Raw genomic sequence first — 20344 nt, forward strand, 5'->3', positions numbered from 1 at the left:
TTTCAGATTTGTCGGGAATCTCTGTAGTAAGAGCTGCGTTTTGGCAGGGATGGCTGCTCATCTTCAGCATCAGTGTTTGCATAGGGGACCTTTGTTTGGTTCAGGAAGCTCAGACAGCCATGGTTGGGTAGCTAAGGATGTCTGGACTTCCTATCTATAGTCTACCTTTTTCCCTTCAGGGAACCCAGAATTGGTTCTTTCCATTGTATCCTCACAGCCACCTTCTTTCCATTGTCCCAGCCTGTGAGGTGATTCGGCTGAGAGTCAGGGACTGACCCAAGTCACCCCATGCGCTTCATGGCCAAGTGGGAACTACAACCCGGATCTTCCACATCCCAGAGCAGTACTTTAACCACTGGCCTTTCTGCTCTCTGAAACTGAGACTGAAATTGATGCCTGACTGAAGGGAACGATGAAATCCAAAGGGCTTCTTCAGCCTGATCAAAAGCCATCTACACCCAAGTGCTTGTGCAGCCTGGTCCTTTATGCCATTTACGCTGTGCAGTCTCACATGGTTTCACTTTGGCTTGCTCCCACTCCCAAGTGATCCACCATTGAGGACAGATCGGCCCTTAATGGGACCTCAGAAGGCGGAGAGCACAGATAGGTACACTTTGATAGAGGTTAGTTCCTCTTTGCAGGAATGCCAATATCCTTTGAATGGTTGCAGTAGCTGGATTAAAGGAATGATCCTTCACACATCCCCTAAATTTTGTCCATTTGGTAGAGTTCGCGCACCTAGTGTCAGATGTAATGCCACAATGTCCTGGATGGAAGGATCCAAATCCACGGCTGAGGCTGTTAAGTAATCGGGCAGAATTTCAAATGAAGTTATATTGGAGATGTGTGTCCTTAGGGCAGGATACAGAACCTATTTCAGCCCAAGGGCTGACTTCTCCCTGGGAGAACCTCTCAGGGGTAAGGGCACAGGCCTGCACTGGGAGAACTTTTACAAGCTCACAGAATGGAGAAAACTGCATGAACACCAGCAAACTACCCAGCCACTGATAGCTGGAGGAAAAGAAAAATTGGACTAGAGAGAGAGAAATTGCCACCTGCACAATCCCAGAGGCCAAGACTTGGACAGTAGAGGGCCAGATTTTCAGATATGGATTGGGTTTCCAAGTAGGGAATGTGATTCCACAGGAGGTGGTTGAAGACCCAACGGTGAGGGTGTTTGAGGATAGGCTGGACATGCACATGGTAGGCATGTCATGAGTGGAGTCAGGAGTCAGACTAGATGTCCCAGGAGGTCCCTTCCGACTCCCTCTGTTTTTGTGCTTCTATGTTCTATGTTTCCATGCTCCACAGGCCTTGGGTTCTGCATTGCTGGACAAAGGGGACTGATGAATTAGCGTGACTGTGATCAGTTTCACGGAATGGCTATATTCAGACAAGCATGAGAACCCACACTCAGGGGTTGTGCTGAAACATGTTGTCTAATGCAGCTCTACTTACAGGCATGAACAGCCCGTGACCTGTGAACTGAGGGTTGTTCACCATCATTTGTTACCTCACATGAGTTCGTTAAGCAACACGATAACACATATTTCAGCAATAAGCCATGGTTCAGCTTAGATTTCACCCTTACATGTTGGGTATTGTGCAGACTGAACCTCATCAATGACCGTATCTGACCCTTCATGCCATTCAGGGTAAGCAGAATCCACATCAATCCCCATGCAGAATATTTCAATGTACTCAGATACAGATTTCCTCACACAGAGAGCTGGAGACATGGAGAGGTGCAATGTTACTTAAAGCAGGAAAAGGATAAACATTTTAACAGGTGTGATAGTTGGCCTAGCACAGGCCTATAAACAAGGCATCTCATTAAGTCTTTGAAGGCAGAGAAAAATACAACCCTTATTTATATGATAGGTCTGAGTTCTGATTATTTTTTTTATCGGATTCAGCAATGATCTCTGGTAAAATGTGTTTTCCATATAAGTACACTATTCACATATATTTCAATGAGTAAAGGTTTACTGTGCTACTTTAATTTACCAACCTGTAAATGGAATACTTTCTGAAATCAGACTTGGCCAAATCGACATCTTGCTTGCTTGTTTTTCTCCATTAGATCACTGTTTTGTATCATATTTATTCTCATACGTTTGCAGCTGGTGATAAGCTAGATTTGAATACATGATGCATACCTTCTTCCACTTCCGTCAGCTCAGGAGATGGGCAGAAAGACAGATGGGCTCCTGTCACTGTAAAGAAGAGATTTCAGCAGATCTCATGCAGGAATGAGAAGATAAAATAAGATGGTACTAAAGTAGCAATTTTTTCAAAGGTGGAGATAGTTGGGAATTATGGCAGCAAGCTCCAGCGCATCTAGAAGGCAGCAAGTTGTAAAAGGCTGCATTAATGTACCTTCTGCAGAAAAGGGCCACCGGCCCACCATTTCAAGGCATTTCTTCAATGAGATAGTTGAAGAAAAGGTGTTCTTTGGGGAACAGTATATGTCAAACTATTTAAATTCAGTCTACTGCTTTACTGGCAGAGTTGCCAATTCAGATTTTGGTGGTGGGAGCTAAGATCCTCAGCCAGGTTCCAAGACCTGCTGTTGAATATATCAAGACAAAGTTGGAAAGGAAAAATCAGTGTCTTTTAAAAGCACTTGTTGTGCCTAAATAACACACACACATAGACATACCATAATAGCAATATATACAAGTTGTTGATCAGCCTTGCATTTTGGTTTCTTTAAGCAAAGGGCTTTGCGCTTTTCCATGCAGACTTCATACATAGGCCTATTTCGCTGTTTTGTCGTGTTTTTAAAGGTGCAGTTCTGTACTTGAGACCCATCCTACTGAGGGGCTTTAGGGTCTGGCAGAAGAAGAAGCCACTACACTTCTTGAAATGAGCCACCTCAGATACGCTGCATGGGCAACAGGCACAGCATCCTGTGTACAGTATGTGAACCTCACACAGGAAGAGCATCACTTGAGTAACAGGGCACGCAACTGCTGTCTGCCTCTGTCTGGCCTCATGCTGTGCATGCTTTGAACTGACAAAGTAGAACTCTGGTGCGGGAAAAGGTCACTGCACAAAACAGCCTGGCCTCAGCAGGGCCCGCTCATCAGTACTATGCAAATCGGGCTTCTTCTGAAAGAGCGAACAGAGGGCCACTTGAGAGCATCACTAATCCTCCTCCCCTGCCTGGAGACTTAACCGGCAGCTCAGGTCTGGACTCAGGTCACAAACATCCAGTGGTAAGCCAGTTCAGCAAGTGGTGCTGTCCAGATGGAATACCTGAGACAGGGAAGAGAGATGCATCCTATGATTTTAGCACGGCTGCTAAAAACCCACCTCCCCCCACCTTGCTTTTGCACTTCAGAATTGAGTTTGGAAGGAAAAGAGATTAATTACTGATTGATATAAGGTCCATCTGTACTGTGCACAGTCCTGCCATGAGAAAATGCCAGGTGGGTTGTTTATGGTTGATAAAAGCAACAGTGAATTTCACACAAAAACAAAACAAAGACTTTCTTTCGAATCCTGCTCCAACTGAACTGAAAAATATGTGCCTATTACACTTAGAGAGAATGTGCTTCTGACATGGAATCACTGCTGGGATTTACATAATCTGTGTTCATCCTTCCTCTGCTTTGTGGAAGGAAGTTAATAGTTCCAGACACCTAATGCAGAGTGGCAGGGGAAACAGTATATAGAACGTGTTGAAATGGCCAAGCAATTGCAAGCAGAAATGTCCCATTTAAATTTATTTGACTATCGAGAAGGCAAGCCACGTTGTTGTTACGTTGATCTCATTCCTCGCAAGAAGCCCACGCTTGCTTACATGGTCCTCAGCCCTCTTCTATCCTCACAATATCCCTGAGAGTTGAGTTAGGCTGAGAGTCAGAGAGCGGCCCAAAGTCACCCAGTGAGCTTCATGACCTGGTGGGAACTAGAAACCAGGTCTCCTCAGTCCCCAGCCAACACTCCAAACCACAACACCACATTGATTCTCTTAATGCAGCCATAATGTGCGTATAACTCTGTGCCTTGCATCTGCCCAAAAGTGCCTCATTTGCAATATCTAGTTGATATTCTGCCAGAATATACAATGAAAACTGTGTAGCAAAAACTGATGCTAGCCTTTTAACAATGCTCTTTACAGCAAGCGCTTTAACTCCCACTTCAGAAACAGCACAGAAACACCCAAGTCTGAGATAATTACCTGTCTCCTTTTCTGGTGTCTGGAGGAATCTTTTTTCCTGTTCATTTCACTGTCAGTAAAAGGAGCCTTGTCAGTGAAGCTCTAGTTATCTTCACTTCTTAAAAGAGTTTTATTTTCAACTTGTGCTATAAGAAGAATGCTATAAATAAACCATTCATCCTTAAACACTTTATTAATGCTCTGCACATATCATACACAATGGTGCCAAGATTCAGCAACTGATGCCAATGTTGCATCATAGGCTGAGTCCTCTTTGCAGCTGCATCTAACCACTCTGATCCTGTATGCAAGAGCAACAGACTCCGACGATCATTAAACCTGTCTTCAAAAGCTGCAGCCTTTCACGTTCTTTGGTACTAGGACAAAAACTTTACACAAAACCAGAAAGAAAACAAACTGATTTCTGGAAGAACCAGGACTGCTACTGAGAGGTCAGCCATGTGTCCTTCTTTCTCTATAAAGCTTTCTTCCTTTTGAAGGGCTCACTGCTTCAAGTCCAATTTAAGGTACCAAGAGAACAGAGCATACCGGGGCCTTGAAGTTGCCCACCCATGGCTAGCATGCAGATCACAAGCTGAGATGGCACACAGTCACCTCATCCCATGACAGGGAAATGTGGGGCCTTTGCATCTGTATCCATAAATAGCACATGCAACATTTCGTACAAGCTGGTGCCTTCTTTTTGTACTGATGTGTTTTCTTTACTGGCAATGCATCAATAGACATCTGAGCTGCTGTCAAAAGTTCCTAAATATTTTTAGCATATGATAACAAGGCCTTGTTCAGGCATTCCCTTTACACGTTCATTGAATGTGTGAAAGTAGAGAAGAACTACACCTGCTGGTCACATCCCTTAGCGACACTCATCCAAAGGAATGCATGAAAATGCACGCACACGGTGGCTTCCCCACAATTGGAAAACCTGCTCACACATAGGCAGTTGGGATCTGCCATGCACAAAGTAACTTGCATTGTATTAGGTATAACTAGTGCTGCACGGAAAAAAATCCCCATTTGTTCTGACCATTCGCATTCCATTTGACAGAAAGGAAATCGCTTTTAAAAAGTAACTGAATGGAGAAGAACATTTTGGAGAATTTCTCATGGCTTGGGTTTGAATTTCTTGTGCTTACCTTACTTATGAGGTGACTGAGGAGAAAGCACAGCATCCTGTCTTTCATTGTACAGTCATCACTCTGGCAGTCTGTAGCCACTCTGGTTCCCAAAGTTAAGTTAAAGCCTAGGATAGCGGAAGACATCATGAGATACTTCCTCCTCTGCCATTTTTTTTTTCTTTTTCTTCCTTTTTTCCCCAGATCAGGAACTACAGTCATCCTAGGATATGGCAGAGCAATGGAGAAGTGTATAATAGAAAGTACATACCCAGCTCCAAAACACCTCAAAAATAAACTAAAAAACACCCTGAGAATAAGAGAAAAATGGAAGGAGAGGAAACTGTCAGGAAATATTTGCTCAGCACTAGCGCCACTTCTCAAGACGAGACACAACACCAACCAGCTTGCACACGCATTGAGAGAGATGCAAATTGCAAGCTAACACAGATGCTTTTGGGAACATAAAGAGCCCCCAAAAAGAAGCTGATCTACATCCCCTGCCAATGGTGAACCAATCCTGTGAGAAATTGTTGAAAAATTATCTTCCCACTGATTAAATTCAGTGACTTTTCCCTATCCCTAATTTTTCTGCCCACAAAATGCATGGGGAATTTTGAGTAGTTCTTTGCACACATCTCTAGATATAGCATTTAAATGATACCTTTTCAATTACGGAATAGTCTTCACAAAGAAATTCATGGACAATCAGCAGTATGGTATCAAGATCAAACATGTAGAGTTTATTAAGCTTGGTGGATGAAGAGGGGAAAATAGTCAAAAGATGGAGCACCTGAATGCACCATGGTTATCTCAACGAACACTGGAGTTGGGTATATGTCTGGAAGCAAAATGCAACAGCAGCTCATAAGATCAGACCGCAGTGCAACAAAACCAAACCGTTTTCCTAGTAGTCGTCTGTTGTACCTCTCCAGAGTGTGGTATTCGAAGCCTGTGATCATTATTTCACAGACAAAAATTGTTACCAACAGTTTCATATAAGAATGAATCAGTTTCTGAAGGCGTATGGATCCAAAAGTTTGTGCTCCGGGGCTTTTTGCATTAGTGTCTGTCCTTTCTGTTCCCCAAAGGATGCAGAAACATCAATTTAAAAATGTCTTTGAAGCTGTGTATTGTCGAGAAATGCAGAGAGTAACATGTGGCCACTTTTGAAGAAAAGTTTGTTCTTTTCCCCATTGCTTGAGGAAAATTACGCAAAGTGTGTATTGGAAAAATAAATGTGGGACCTGTTTGTGCTAGAATGTTCACTTTGGCAATCGGCGGCGGGAGGAGAGGTTGCAACCCCTGTCACTGAAATTCAGTAAGCAGCTTATTGCAAAGTGCACTCCTGTCACACAGAATCACAAATATCACTTAAAACCTAAGCTAAATTCTTTTTCAGTCAATGCTGAGCAAGACCTCCAAGTTTATATTGCTAGTAAAAGCACTGTGTGTCAATGCTGCTAAGGCCAGAGATGCAAAGCATACAGTCACTTAGGTTGGTATCTTCAAAACCAATTTCAGACTGGATACTGTCATGTCCTTTCCTTTCTACTACTTGGAGCACAGAAAAGACGCAGGGACTGATCTCTTCAACCAAATCAATGGTAACTTTAGGGGATTTTCGAGAAAAAAATTCCATTCACGGAGGGGAAACAGAAGCACTTTTCTTTGCACTTCGCCCACACAAACTAAAGACAGAAATGCAGATTGACACGCAGTTTTGTGGTGCATGATCCTGGTGGTACAAAATGTCATGAACAGGGGTGGGAAAGAATTTCTTCGCATGCAGCATCTTATGCACAACGGTTGCATATTCCCATTACTAGATAAGAACTTGTAACATTAGTAAAATGATCCGTGCTTCTCTAACGCAGGGATCAATTCACAAGAATTGTGGTATTCCAGCTACTATACCTAGTTGTTTAAATGCTGTGAAATAATAGAGCTTTGCATCACAGTGGTAGCAACTGAAAAAGTACTATCATTTGGCCCTTTGAATCATTGCTGCAAAGTCCTTCTCCTGCACCAACCTGCACCTTCAACTGCACCTTGAAAGGATGCGATTCCCTGTTTAGTTTCCAGTGGATTTGAGTGAATATAATCAACGTGATAATACTTTTCTACAATTATTTGCTTTCATTAGTAAGAGATCTATTTCAGTGGAATGCTTTCAAAGCAGCTCATTATCTGATAAATCCATCATTTGCCTGGCATATTTGCTTAATAAGCAGCCATGGTGATGCACTGCAAAATTCACTTACGATCCATGTCTCTTTAATCTCAGCAACAAGAATGGGAATACACTTCAGCAGCAGTGAACTGCTTAATCCAAAAAGCAAAGGATTTCTCTTACGGGGTGGCGAACCTCTTCCACCCTGAGGCCCAGATTCGGTTTCAGGAGCCACACACTCGTGGTGGGCAGAGCTAAAAGCATGGGGGGCGGGGGGGGGGAGGAAGAGCTACAATAGCAAGAATACAAACATATTTTAGGTAAGGCTCTTATTGCCAAAAATAAGCCTTAGGAAAGACATTTCAGGATTGAGGGAAATGGTGCAAAAGCCAGGAAGCCACCAAGTCAGGGGAAATGAGGCATGGTCAGGAAAGGGGGGAAAGGTCCTCTGTGGAACCTGCTGTGGGCCATATTTGGCCCGAGGACCTGAGGTTTACCATGATTTTTATATGACACAGTAAGTGCAACTAGTACAGAACTGTCACCAGTCCTGTAACATCCTTGCAACAGCTATCCCTCTTCTCCTTTAGTACAGCCCCTGGCATGGGCATAAGCCGTGTCAATTTGCCCTCAAGCATACTTCATTGTGTTCTGGCCTGCACCCAGTTTGAGGAGCATCAGACTAATGGTTTGTACAAAAAGTAATTCTGAATCATCCAATTAAATAAATGCATCTGGATGGAGTTTATGCCAGAACTTCCAAGGGTAGGGCAAGGTCTTAAAGAACGTTTCAATATTTGTTGAACACTAACTTAGAAAAATCACATCAATTTGCATCATACAAGGGCTTCCTGGTTAAATACTCACATTGGAAAATATAATGTGTTAACCAGATGATTGTTGATATAATGAGTAGTGATGGCACAAAACTTTAATTAGTCCATCTGTAAGTTGAATTTAGAAGGTTCATAATCCTCAATTGCACAGCAAGCGCTGGCTTCAGTCTAATGACCTTTAATACTATTGTAATTCAAACAGATTGATTACAGGTTCATTTATATTGCCTGTGCAGTCTAGTTGGCATGAATAAGTCCCCAATCAAGTCAATATTTCCATACAGATTTTAAAAGGGAAGTAAAACCACCTAAGAAAGTAGCAAACAATTGTCTTGCTCTGCCCTCATGTGGTCAATCCTGAAAATACCCAATCAAATAAACTGTCCCACATCCAAATAAATTAGGTCAAGGCACTGATTAAACACCATGTTTGTAGAAATCCAACATAAAGGTAGGAAAAAGCAAACAACTATTTCAAGGCACTGGCACAGCTTTTGCACTGAACAATAACATACCCCTTTAGGTCCAACTGGTCAAGTTTTTCTTTATACTACTGCACCTATAGGAGAAACATAGAAATAGATTGCTCTTTCTCTAGTTGTCATTCCTGAGTGGTCTTGTTTTTATTTAAAATGCCCCTTGCTTTCATCCAGTCTTTTTAGTCAACTTAACTATACAGAAGCTTTTAAAAGATATACTCAGAGGCTAACAGGTCCAGGCAACCTATGTTTTCTTCTCCCCAAGTAGCAGTGGCCAGAGCAGTGATGCCATATATTTAGTTAGCTATTTAAAACTTTCCTAAACCATCCCATACTGTGGTCTTGGAATGGTTTAACAATATGACAATATAAAATAAAACACAGCGTCCTAATAAAATTCCCAAACAGCAATAAAACCCCTATTAAAACAATCAAATCTTAAAACATGGGGGAAATAAAACGGTTTTAGCCTGGTGCCAAAAATAATAAAGCGACGGCGCCAGGCAAACCTCTCTGGGGAGTGAATTCCACAATCGGGGTGCCACCACAGAAAAGGCCCTTTTCCAGGTAGTCACCCTCCTATCTCTGGGTAGTCACCCTCCTAATGCCATTATTGGTCAGCAGGCATCCTCAACTGGAACACCAGGTCTGGAATGACGGAAGTGGATAGAGAAGCAAGGCTTACTCAGACAAGGGTCCAGACACTTGGCAAAGCATAGCAGAGCCAGTGGCAAGAGCAGGGACAAGAACCAGAGAAGGTCAAATATAGCAAAGGCACAGCCGTACTAGAAGAGAAGGCAGAGTCAGGAATGGGCAAGGAGCAAAACCAGTGAAGGACTGGAAGCAGAAACTACGTCAGGGATGCAGCCACTACCAAGCCTCATTTGGAGCCTTCTGTGGCCCCCAGCTGGTCTGTATGAGACTGGTGCTAATCTTGCAAGCTCCTACAGGTCTGGTGAGAATCCTGCATGTATGTGGAAGGTGAACCAGGCTGCCTTCTCCATCAGTCCACTGAGGGATAGGGGAAGAAGCATTGCCTTGCAGATACTGAGGTTTTTAGCCAAGTTTTCCTCCAAGAAGAGTAAGGTAGCATACTTCCACACAACCTTGTGACGTAGGTTAGGCTGAGCAATAAGGGATTTTCCCAAAGTCATTTTCATAGCTAACCAGATATTTGAAGCAGGGTCCCCCAGGTGATAATCTGACACTATACTACAATTCTCACACCAAAGCTCGTGAGATCCATAAAAGAATATTGAATATTGTTTTCCCATTAGCTCAGATTCCATCATTCATTGTGGAATACTGCAAGAAAGTTTATGGCAGGGCAGGCAAGCTGCTACTCTCCAGATATTTTGGACAACAACTCCCAGAGGTTCCAATCAGCATGGCAAATAGTCAGGAATTATAGATGTTGTCCAACTCATTTGGCCATCACTAGAAGCAGTATAAAGGTTAGCTGCTAAAGGTCACAACTGAATGCTAACTCTGCTCTTTTCCTGCTGCAAGCCATGCACCCTGAGCGCTACCATAAATGAACTGGGGCTGTAGTTTGTAAACCAGAAAAAAGAGAAAACCAGTTCACACAGGAACATGCCTTAGATACCAAATGAGATCAATTGTTCAGTTCAGTTTATCTACACTACACATTCCCAACTTGGCAACTTCCCCAACTCCAGTGAAATACAACTCCCACCAGCCATAGCTAGCATTGCCATAATTTTTTACCACTACCTTATGTACCAATATTTTCTTCAGTGACTCTAGATGCAAAGTATTTCTTCAGCTTTCTTTTGCTAATCCTTTCATCCCTGTATAATGTAACAATCCACCTACCACCCTGACCCACCTCCCAGCTCTCATGAATCTGAATACATTACTGTTTAATCTTCTTAGCTCTTCAAAGTCCTGTGCCCACTTCATTGCCCACTTACTTTTCTGTGGCAGTTTCCATTCCTTCTTGGTCTCATTTGCACTTTTTAAATGATCTCAACTTGCCTTTTAATCTTCATTGCCTATGCAAGTTAACCATGTTGGCATCCTCTTGGCCTCATTTGCAACTTCCCTAAACTGGGACAGAGCTGTAGCTGAGCTACCATTACTTTACTTTTAAATAACCAAGAGAGCATCTTCCTTTCAACTTCATTTTCTCTACCCAACACACATCCATGCACACAAAAGGTAGTCACAACTTTCAGGTGCCAACTTCCAGTGTTCTGACTCCTCCACCTTTTCCACACTTCCCCCCGTCTCTAAGAAGTCTGGCAAGACAAGATTTAGAACCCCCTCCCTGTTCATAAACTTTCTCAAGAACTATTTTTAACATGTGCTTTAAGCAGGATTCTTGACAGGGCTAAATGGGGCTATTTTGACAGATGTCATGGCTGCAGTCCTAACAGATGTTATCAGATGTTATGTATGCGTTTTGCATGTCCTAACAACCCACACTGTGGCTAGGTATCCACAATGGATTGCTGCATCATACAAACTCCATCAAGATCTGACTTCTTTGTACTACTTAAATTTGGTAGCACTGTGATCATTGTTCTCAGGTAGTTAATGAATACTGTGTGGCATCTTTATATCTAGCAGTCTTTCAACATCACAAACCCTACATAATCAGCATATCACACATGTAGTCTTGGCTACCACTTGGAACTAAGTTCAGGTACCCCTTCTTCCGTAATCTGTTTCATGACTGTTGTCATGTATCATAACTAGAAATGGTGTGTTGCTGCTGTACAGACTTCCAAATCCCTTTCAGGACGGTGGAAATGGGGCTGCCTTGACACTGTATAACTTTAAGCACCTTCCAGGAGGGATTTTACAATGAGGTTTCTTGTTTTTCAGCTGGAGAGTGCTAAGCCTTGCCAGCCAACCAGAAATATTTAACGATGCATTAAAAGAAGGGGCATTTTACTGTGTGCATTTTACTGCTTTAAAATAAAAAAATGCCTTTGCTTTGCTCTGCATGTTTAGACATAAAAGAAACCCCACAATTCCCAGCATTATTGCAGAATACTGCAAACTGTTGGATTTCATTGTCTAAATGTTGACAGGATTGCTCATTTCAAGACTTGCATGTTTTGCTTTTCTCTGGGAATCCTTTCTTGCCTCCAAACTGCAGATATGCATCACAGTCACTTTCTTAAGCAGAGGAAAGTGACTTGCAGCTCCCTAGAAGCCGCATGTGCAGAATCCAGCTTTGGTTACTCTGGTCTTCTTCAGGTTGGACTGCCTCCTTCCCATCTTCTGTGGGCTCATGCACAGCAGATGGTCCAACAACACATTCACCTTCCCAAGACCTGCTGCAGCAGCCGCCAAACCCAATCAGGCCTGCCCATTATGGTTCCTAACAGCAGAGCTTCCATGACAATTTCTTCCATTTGCTCTGCTCTTCCCATTTCACCCTGAAGTTCCTGCAGCTGATTAAAAGGAATCATGCAAGCATGGTGATTTTTCCCAATAAATGTGGAAATTGTTCAATTTCATGGGAGTAGGATTATCTCAGAAGTCAAGGGGAAACAATGAGATAACCCTTAGGTTATGGAGTGGCATAGAAGTAAAATGAAATACATAAACAATGGGATAAATGGCCAATAAACTGAAGCTCAATCCAGACAAGACGGAGGTCCTGTTGGTTGGTGGTTCTGGCTTTGGAGAGGGTGAACTGAACCTTGTTCTGAATGGGGTTGCACTCCCTCTTAAGGACAAGGTTCACAGCTTGGGAGTGCTCCTCGACCTGGAGCTTACACTAGAAGCTCAGGTGACAGCAGTGGCGAGGAGCGCTTTCCTCCAGCTTCGGCTGATCCATTAGCTGCGCCCCTATCTGGAGTATGACTGCCTCGCGACAGTGACACATGCATTGGTGACTTCCCGTCTCGACTTCTGTAACGCGCTCTACGTGGGGCTACCCTTGAAGACGGTCCGGATACTTCAACTGGTTCAAAACAGAGCTGCCAGGCTGCTGACGGGGACCGGGCGTTGTGTTCACATGACTCCAGTTCTCTGTCAGCTTCACTGGCTCCCCATTGAAGTCCGGGCCCAATTCAAGGTGTTGGTGATGACCTATAAAGCCCTAAACGGCTTGGGTCCTGGTTACCTGAAGGAGCGCTTGCATCCATATATGCCCAGCCACCCCTTGAGATCAGCGGGGGAGGCCCTTCTCCGGGAACCCTCCATGAAAGAAATTAGGAGGGTGGTTACTCGGAGGAGGGCTTTCTCAGCGGTGGCGCCTAAGTTATGGAACGCGCTCCCCAGAGAGGTCCGCCTGGCGCCGTCGTTATTTGTTTTTCGGTGCCAGGCGAAGACCTTTTTATTCAAGCGGCATTTTAACTGTTAACATTATTGGTTTTATCTGGCCAGGGCGGCTTATTTTATACTGTATTGTTGTATTTTAATATTTATATTTTTAATTTATATTATAATTATTGTGAGCCGCCCCGAGGCTTCGGCGAATGGGGCGGCATAAAAATGTTTTAATAAATAAATAAATAAATAAATAATAAATAAATAATAAAATAAAATAAAATAAAATAAAAGGAAGAATTTTTCATCCAACCAAACCTATTGTTTATTATCTCGCCTTTTTCCCGCAAGAAAACCAAGGCAGCTTACAAAACAACCCTGTTATATTTCTTATTTGTTAATAGTGCGATCCATTCTGTCACACTTTGGGACTAGATTTACTCTTCTCCAGTTGGTGGTTCAGGCTATCAGCGCTTGAGTCTTGTTAAGAGTTCCTTGGCATCTTTCTACATGACTCCCCAGCAATCTGTTCTCCACATCTCTGCAATTGTGGAGAAATTGCAGAATTCATCAACCATCAAGTGGAAAATATACCTTAAGCCAGTAGAAACAATACTAGTTGAATGGGTGCCTAGTTTTCACAGATTCAGCTACTAATTCAGCTTCAGAGAACTCTAAATGATTCATTGAGGGCCAGAACTCAAACCCCTATTTCTGTATTTGATCCAACTCTCACAGGAGACTTCCACTTGTGCAGTGGGACTTCCCTGTTCACTCCTCCCTACTTCACCCCCATATACATGTCCCAGATTTGCTCCAGAGTACCTCCTACCTCTCTTGGGCATGCCAAGGGAAGAAAAAATTCACAACAGTTCTCTTCCACTGGCAGATTAAACCACTGAATCACAGATTAATCCTGGGGTTACAGCTTGCAAAATCCTGCCCTTGCAAAATGAGAACACCTACCATCTCACATTGCTGAGAGGAATGAAAAAATATATGGCACATACATGGAATGTGGATGGGGAAGAAGCTTAACCGCCTTGGTTGCAATAGTGCTATGGTCTGAACACATAAAAAGCTGCAACTGTGCTGGAACTACACAGGTCTCCCTGGTCAGTGACAGGACAGAAGAGGATCCAAGAATCCTATGAATGCCACATCTATAGAAGATCAGCAACTTATAGATATATTCAAACTCAGTGACAGAACCGTAAAATGACTGGAAAGAATACAAACTGGGGATCCAACATACTTGTAATTTTATTGGATGAGGCTTTCACAAACTTTTATTGTTCTCCACAAGTGACTGGACTTCATTAAGCGTGGTTGGATTTTTTACATTTTTTACACTGGATTCAAGCAACAGTTTGAGGGCAATATTCCTATACCTCTCATGTAGTCCTTAACCTGGAGGCCACCCCATCTGACGACCTCCAAGGACATGTAGGTGTACATGGTAGACCGACTGGCCACCATCTGATCCTTCATTCACCACCATTCGGTATCCTCTGGTCAAGCCTAATTCAGAAGCACATTTCTTGCCAACAATCATTAGATGTCCAAGAAGCTGAAAGGAAATAAAGACACACCATCCTAAGTCATTTAGTCAAAGGCACAGCTAAGTCTAACCCCATGCCTGCAACATCTGGCCTAATTTTTAGACTTAACAACTGTTCAAGAGCTCTTTTTCTCCTTGTAAGTCATTACGAATCCAAAAGTGTTATTTTTATATAGGAAATCACCCTGCACAACATTCCACACTACATTATATAATTGCTAATGTAAATGACGTTGTACTAGTGATAAACTCTGCCTACTGCAATGCCAATTACACTTGCTAGCAGGCCAAGATTTGCAGGAAAACCCACTGCAACAGCAGGCGCTAGTGGTACTGTACTAGGGATAGTTTATGCCAGTACGGTATTATTTGCATTAGTGACAGTGCAATGTTAAATTCTGCCCAGTATTTTTTTATTAACTTCTGGTACAAGAGCCAAAGGGGAAGACGCTCTTCAAAAGACCTAAGCTCAGGAGAAATCCTTGTTACATCAAAAAAATTTCCCCTGCTCTATTTCTGTTGTTGGCATATGAGCTTTAGCTGTTCTGATGTTTACCGGTATTCCCAGAGGAATTTTTAATATGAACATCCTTATTTCACATCCCATCTTAATTTTGAACAAGTGCAATAAAACATTCAACGCTCCCATGTGTTTTTGATACTTCTCATATTCTACAAACATTAATATCGAAGTTGGTAATTCAGATTACAAAAATCAATTTAAACATCTCACATAAAAAGTGAGAATTAAGCCACCGTGCTTCCTATGATTTATGATCCATTTTTCCAGGCCCGCCCAGAACTGCTGTATTAGGGATACAAAGAGCAGCCAAGGCACACAGTTGTCAAATAGCAGAAGAAAGCAGTTACTCATGTGTCAGGGTGACTGTCATTTCACTGTGTGAAAAGCAATGCTCTCATAAATCACAGCAGCTAACCTGACTTGATTTATGGAAGCGCTGCTTTTTCACACCATGAGGTATCCTTGCCTCACAATATTTAACGAAAACTCAAAAACACAGCCTACTGAGTTCAGTGGGGCTTATCCCCAAGTATGTGTGCACAGGATTGCGGCCCTTAGAAAGGATTTTACATTTCAAGTTTGAGGACTGCATTGCAAGGACAAAAGCAGATCATTCAGCCTAGTTCATGTTTACTTAACTCAAACTGAGCAATAAGACAAACTTTGTGAAAATTGCAGTAGTGCCTGGCTTATTTAACCTAGATCAGGGAAATCCTTTCAGTGGATTTAAGACATCCAGGAAGTTTCAGTCCATCCAAGGGTAATTACTGACTGATCTAACATGTGAAGTGATTCCAGGAGTTCATATTTGCATCAGAACTGGGGGTGGGGGGTGTATTTTCCCCAGGGACCATAGGATAGCTTGCAAAGCTCTTCTGAGACCAGAAACAGCACTCCAACCTCAGTAGGAAGAGCTGACACCAGACCCCTTCCCCTTGCATCCAGAACAGAGAGCGCTGACAGCTGCCTTTCTGAAGCTGGAAAAGCAACCAAAGGGGACATTCTGGTGGGCTGGGAGGAGACCAGAGATTCCAGGACACAAGTTATGCTGAGGCTTCTCTAGCCTCCTTTACTAACCTCCAAAGCACCCTCACTAGACAAGCTGAAAAGCCAAAATGCAAGAGATCAGAGAACAGGGAGGAAAAGATCACCTCTTCAGTTCCACCTGCCCTGCTAGATTCAGCCCGGCAGGGCATAGGAAACTTGAGAATTCAAGGCCTTCCAGGTGACAACAGCACACCTGATAGGCCTGTGCCCTAACTGGATAAAAATACTAAGAAGCAAAAGTTATATCACAATGGCAAGAGCATTACATTCTGGGTAGAGCTCTATTTGGAACAAGGGGCACAATGCAACTATACTAAGAAAATGCACAAGACTGCATTTTGTGATGATGCCATGCACACTTTCAACACAAACAGAGATACAATTCCCTTCACAGCATGATGAGATGAGGTTTTCCCCTTTAGGGGATCCCTCCCAATATAAGAACTTCATAAATTTTAAAGAATGTGAAAACAGGGATGCATCTGTCTCCTCTCATGAAGTGTGCTTGCTAAAAAGCACTCCCCTAATATTTCGTAGATGCAAGACTGCAAGGTAATAGGGGCAGACAAGGGGGATTTGTTCTGGCATATTTAACTATCAGTTATCTGTAATTATTTGCATAGAAAGTTAGCACAGAAAAAAGGAAAAAAAGTACATATCAAACCCAATTTTCTAGTACAATATTAAAGTATAGAATAGGCAACCTATGCTGAGAGTCCCAATAGCAACACTCTCTTCTAGGCTCTTAAAACTTGTTTTATTTTAAAAGCTGCTCAGGGCAGAGGCTTGGAGATAGTGGAAAGGCAGGCTATGCACACTGGCTATAGACTAAGCCTAACAGAAAGTGAAATTTCTTCCCCTGTAAACAAAGCATAGGACTGCACTGCAGAAGTGGGAAAGTTGCTTAGTAAGCCTATTTAATTATATACTCATGAAGCAGCTAAACACAGATAGCGACTCATTTAAAATATAGTCCTAGAAGTCCTTGCCATAGAAGATATGTGATAGAATTGTATTTTATTTTTGGCAAGCAAATCCAGCTACGAGATGTAAATACCTGAACAAGAAATGAAGTAATTCACTGAATTCCAGTGTGGTTTTAATTTTGTGCTGAAAGTAGTTGGGTCTTTTCTTAATGAAGCTGTGCTACTCCGAACTGGAGCACAATGGCAACTAAACTATTCAATCCACAGAGTATGCAACTAAGAAGGATGTCCTGTTTTCATTCCTGCAGGCACCACAAATACCTTTCCAGATGTTGACTAATACTTCTTAATAAGTCAAGGGAAAAGGTCAAGAAAGGTTTGAGGTTTGGGAAGCTTCTACAGAATAGCAAGGAAAACTTACTCTGGCCTTTACTTGAAAAGCTGAATAACTCTTACAAAATTCTAAAACCCTTTGTTTATACTTACAGCTTCATCACTATCTTGCGCTTGCGATAACTGAGCAATAGGCTTCTTGGGTACAACTAGGAAATGTGTTGGCGCTTGAGGAGAAATGTCATGGAACGCGAGGCACTGAGGAAGAGGGGAGAGGCAGTTTTTAGTCATTGTTCTTTTAAAAACAGACACCAGAAATATTTCAACCAAGATTGATTTCATCCCCATTACCAAAACTCTTTTTTTTAAAGGAAACGCTGTACAAAAGAATTATAACTCAGTGTGGAGCTGATGGCTTTTTATGAAACTGTAACTGAAATACCATCAATTCAAGCAAACTTTTAATAGTACATGGCCTTACAGAGCCAGATAAATATTTTTAAATTATAAGAATTCAGTTCTATTATGAAAACTCAAGAGGTTTTTTTACAGTATGTCACAGGATCACATCCAGCAATATCTCTATACAAAGTAGACCCACCCTTTTCATTTTGGGGGCTGAAAGGAGGTGTGCAGAAAGGCTAGGCTGCCCCACACCTCCGTTGCAATCTCTGATCAAAGTTAACGGCAGGGATGCAGGGCAGCCTTGCCTGCTCTCCTTGGCATGGGTAAGTCTTGCCATGTCTCACTCCACCCTCACTGTTATTTCAGATCTCATGCTGGAGCCAGCACCAGGGATGATGAGCAGCTGGGGTTAGGACCCATCCACACATAAGACCAACCAATGCAGGTAGTTCAACTGCCCATACCACCTCACATCCCTGCTACTAGCTCCTGTCTCAGGCTGGAGAGCCCCATGAAGATGGGGGTCACTGGGATTCTAGGTAGTGAGAAGTGCACCCAGAACCAATACAGCAACTATCATGCACACACTATTTGCCAATGATAACCCAGGATTTTCCAGATTCCCGCAAATGCAGTCACTTCCATGTTGCAGCAAAACTGATCAAAAGCAGACATAAAAGTGGTTGCGAATGCAATCATATGGCCGCATATATTCGGAGATTACGGGGGCAATCCTATGGATGATTAGACAGAAATGTCCTACAATGCCGGGAGCTGCAGGACGTTTTTCTGTCCGTGCCTGTTTAGGTTTGCACCTTAAGGCCATCAATGCTTAGCCAAGATAGCTCAGCAAAGCCTCCACACACAGAAGCAGAGCATCTCCGACAACTCTGAGGGGAAGGCGGGAGGGCCGCTGGGGCTTTCTGGAGCCAACAGCAATTAGGGAAAAGGAAGGCCCGGCCGGCATATTCCCGTGCGGCCCTCCTACCGCCGCCTATGCAAGCATGGCCGACAGCGAAGGTGCATACGAGCGGCAGGCCAAAGACGCAGGCGGCCAGGCCCCACGCCCCTGTCGACAGGCGGACGCAGAGCTTCCCTCGGCTTCCCGCACCTTCTCGTCCTCGAAGATGATCTTGGCGGGGATCTCTTTGCGGATGATTTTCCCGAAAATGGTGTCCCCGCCAGGCTGGGCCACCTGCGCCTTGCTGATCTCGTCCGCCATCGCTCCCAGCCCGACGCGCTTCGCGCCGCTGCTCCCGATCCCGGGCCCGCCCCTTGGGCCACGAGCGACCGAGCGGGGTTAGCGAGTGACTCGACAGCTCCCCGTCTTATTGGTGCTCGTTCTTGTCACTCATATTTCCTCCACCCAGCTCTCTCGCCGTTTTCCAACCAGGGAAGACGGCTGGGTGGGCCAAGAAATGCAGCTTGCAAAGTTATTGGCTGAAGGAGGAGGAGGGGCGGTGCGTAAAATACCGCAGGGCTATTTACATAAACTACTCTCACCGATTCTTTCTCTACGGTCTGTTTTTTTTTAATCCCTTCTAGTAATCATCTCTATGTGTTTTTTTTTAATCCCTTCTAGTAATCATCTCTATGTGTTTAACCCGTGCTTTCCCAGAGTTACAGCCGGTTCCTGAGAGAGGCTTATTTGGTCCGCACCGAAATCTTCCTTAGAACGAACTGCAAGCGTGTATATATAGACCCGAGAGTCTCTGGACATGGGTTAGGGTTACGAAAGACTGTCACGATAAAATCTAATTCAGGAATGGGGAGAGACAGGAATTCCCAGGCGGTTACTCGGGAAGCATTTCATGGGCTCCTGTTTTGTCTTCCCTGGTGTTATCTTCCAGCCAACATCTTCCAGACAGCGGATCCCACAGAAGTCGAACCCCATCAGTGGGACCACACAGCTGTTGTTGTGCCATGGAGACAAGATGTAATGATCCACTTAAGGCAGGGATGGGCAGTATGAGGTAAAGGGCATCACCATCCCCAATGTTGCTGCTTATCCCCCCCCCCCCCGTAAATCCTTGTTTAAATTCTTTTTTACACCTAAAATATCTCTGAGAACTCATAAATGCAGCTGGGAAACCAAACTACGTTTAACTTGCAATGCAACAAAGAAGTTAGTGGCCAATGTTTGGTAGCAAACTGGCATTTTATTTATTTATGCAGTTTTTTTTCCAGGGGGATACACAACTGGAGAGTGGCTAGGAGCCTGGTGGCAGTCCACAGGGTGAAAATGACTGCTGGACCTCCCAAAGTTCTCAACATCGCCCCCAAATCTGTTGAAATTCATCCCGAATTTGATGGTCAATCCCGGGTCAGGCATCTTTAAGCTCATTCTTACTTTGAATGAGCTGCTGTGAATGGGTGGAATTGGAAGCTGGAGCCAACATTCAAGAGGCTGGGACATAAGCTGCATCAGCCATCAAAGTTTGGTTGGAAAGGCTGGAAATTGAGGAGCAAAGGCCAGTTGAGAAGCTTGCAATGTTGTGTAGGTCTGTTTAAG

The 20344-nt window shown here is 43.4% G+C and overlaps 1 protein-coding gene and 1 long non-coding RNA gene across 2 annotated transcripts; both read right to left on the reverse strand.

Annotated features, from left to right (window-relative positions):
* Positions 1–1978: 1978 nt before the first annotated feature.
* LOC123031677 lies at positions 1979–5457 on the reverse strand. The gene is made up of 3 exons (XR_006416359.1): positions 5323–5457; positions 4190–4314; positions 1979–2216 (listed from the first exon to the last, which is right to left on the reverse strand). It is a non-coding gene; the product is annotated as an uncharacterized LOC123031677 (long non-coding RNA).
* Positions 5458–14276: 8819 nt separating this feature from the next.
* On the reverse strand, positions 14277–19102 carry HINT1 (histidine triad nucleotide binding protein 1). The gene is made up of 3 exons (XM_044446850.1): positions 18944–19102; positions 17581–17685; positions 14277–14607 (listed from the first exon to the last, which is right to left on the reverse strand). The coding sequence occupies exons 1-3, from the start codon at positions 19052–19054 to the stop codon at positions 14443–14445; spliced, it is 381 nt and encodes a 126-aa protein (XP_044302785.1). The 5' UTR covers positions 19055–19102; the 3' UTR covers positions 14277–14442.
* Positions 19103–20344: the final 1242 nt, after the last annotated feature.

This window comes from Varanus komodoensis, unplaced genomic scaffold, assembly GCF_004798865.1.
Source record: "Varanus komodoensis strain SLA01 unplaced genomic scaffold, ASM479886v1 scaffold5, whole genome shotgun sequence".
Taxonomy (NCBI): Eukaryota; Metazoa; Chordata; class Lepidosauria; order Squamata; family Varanidae; genus Varanus; species Varanus komodoensis.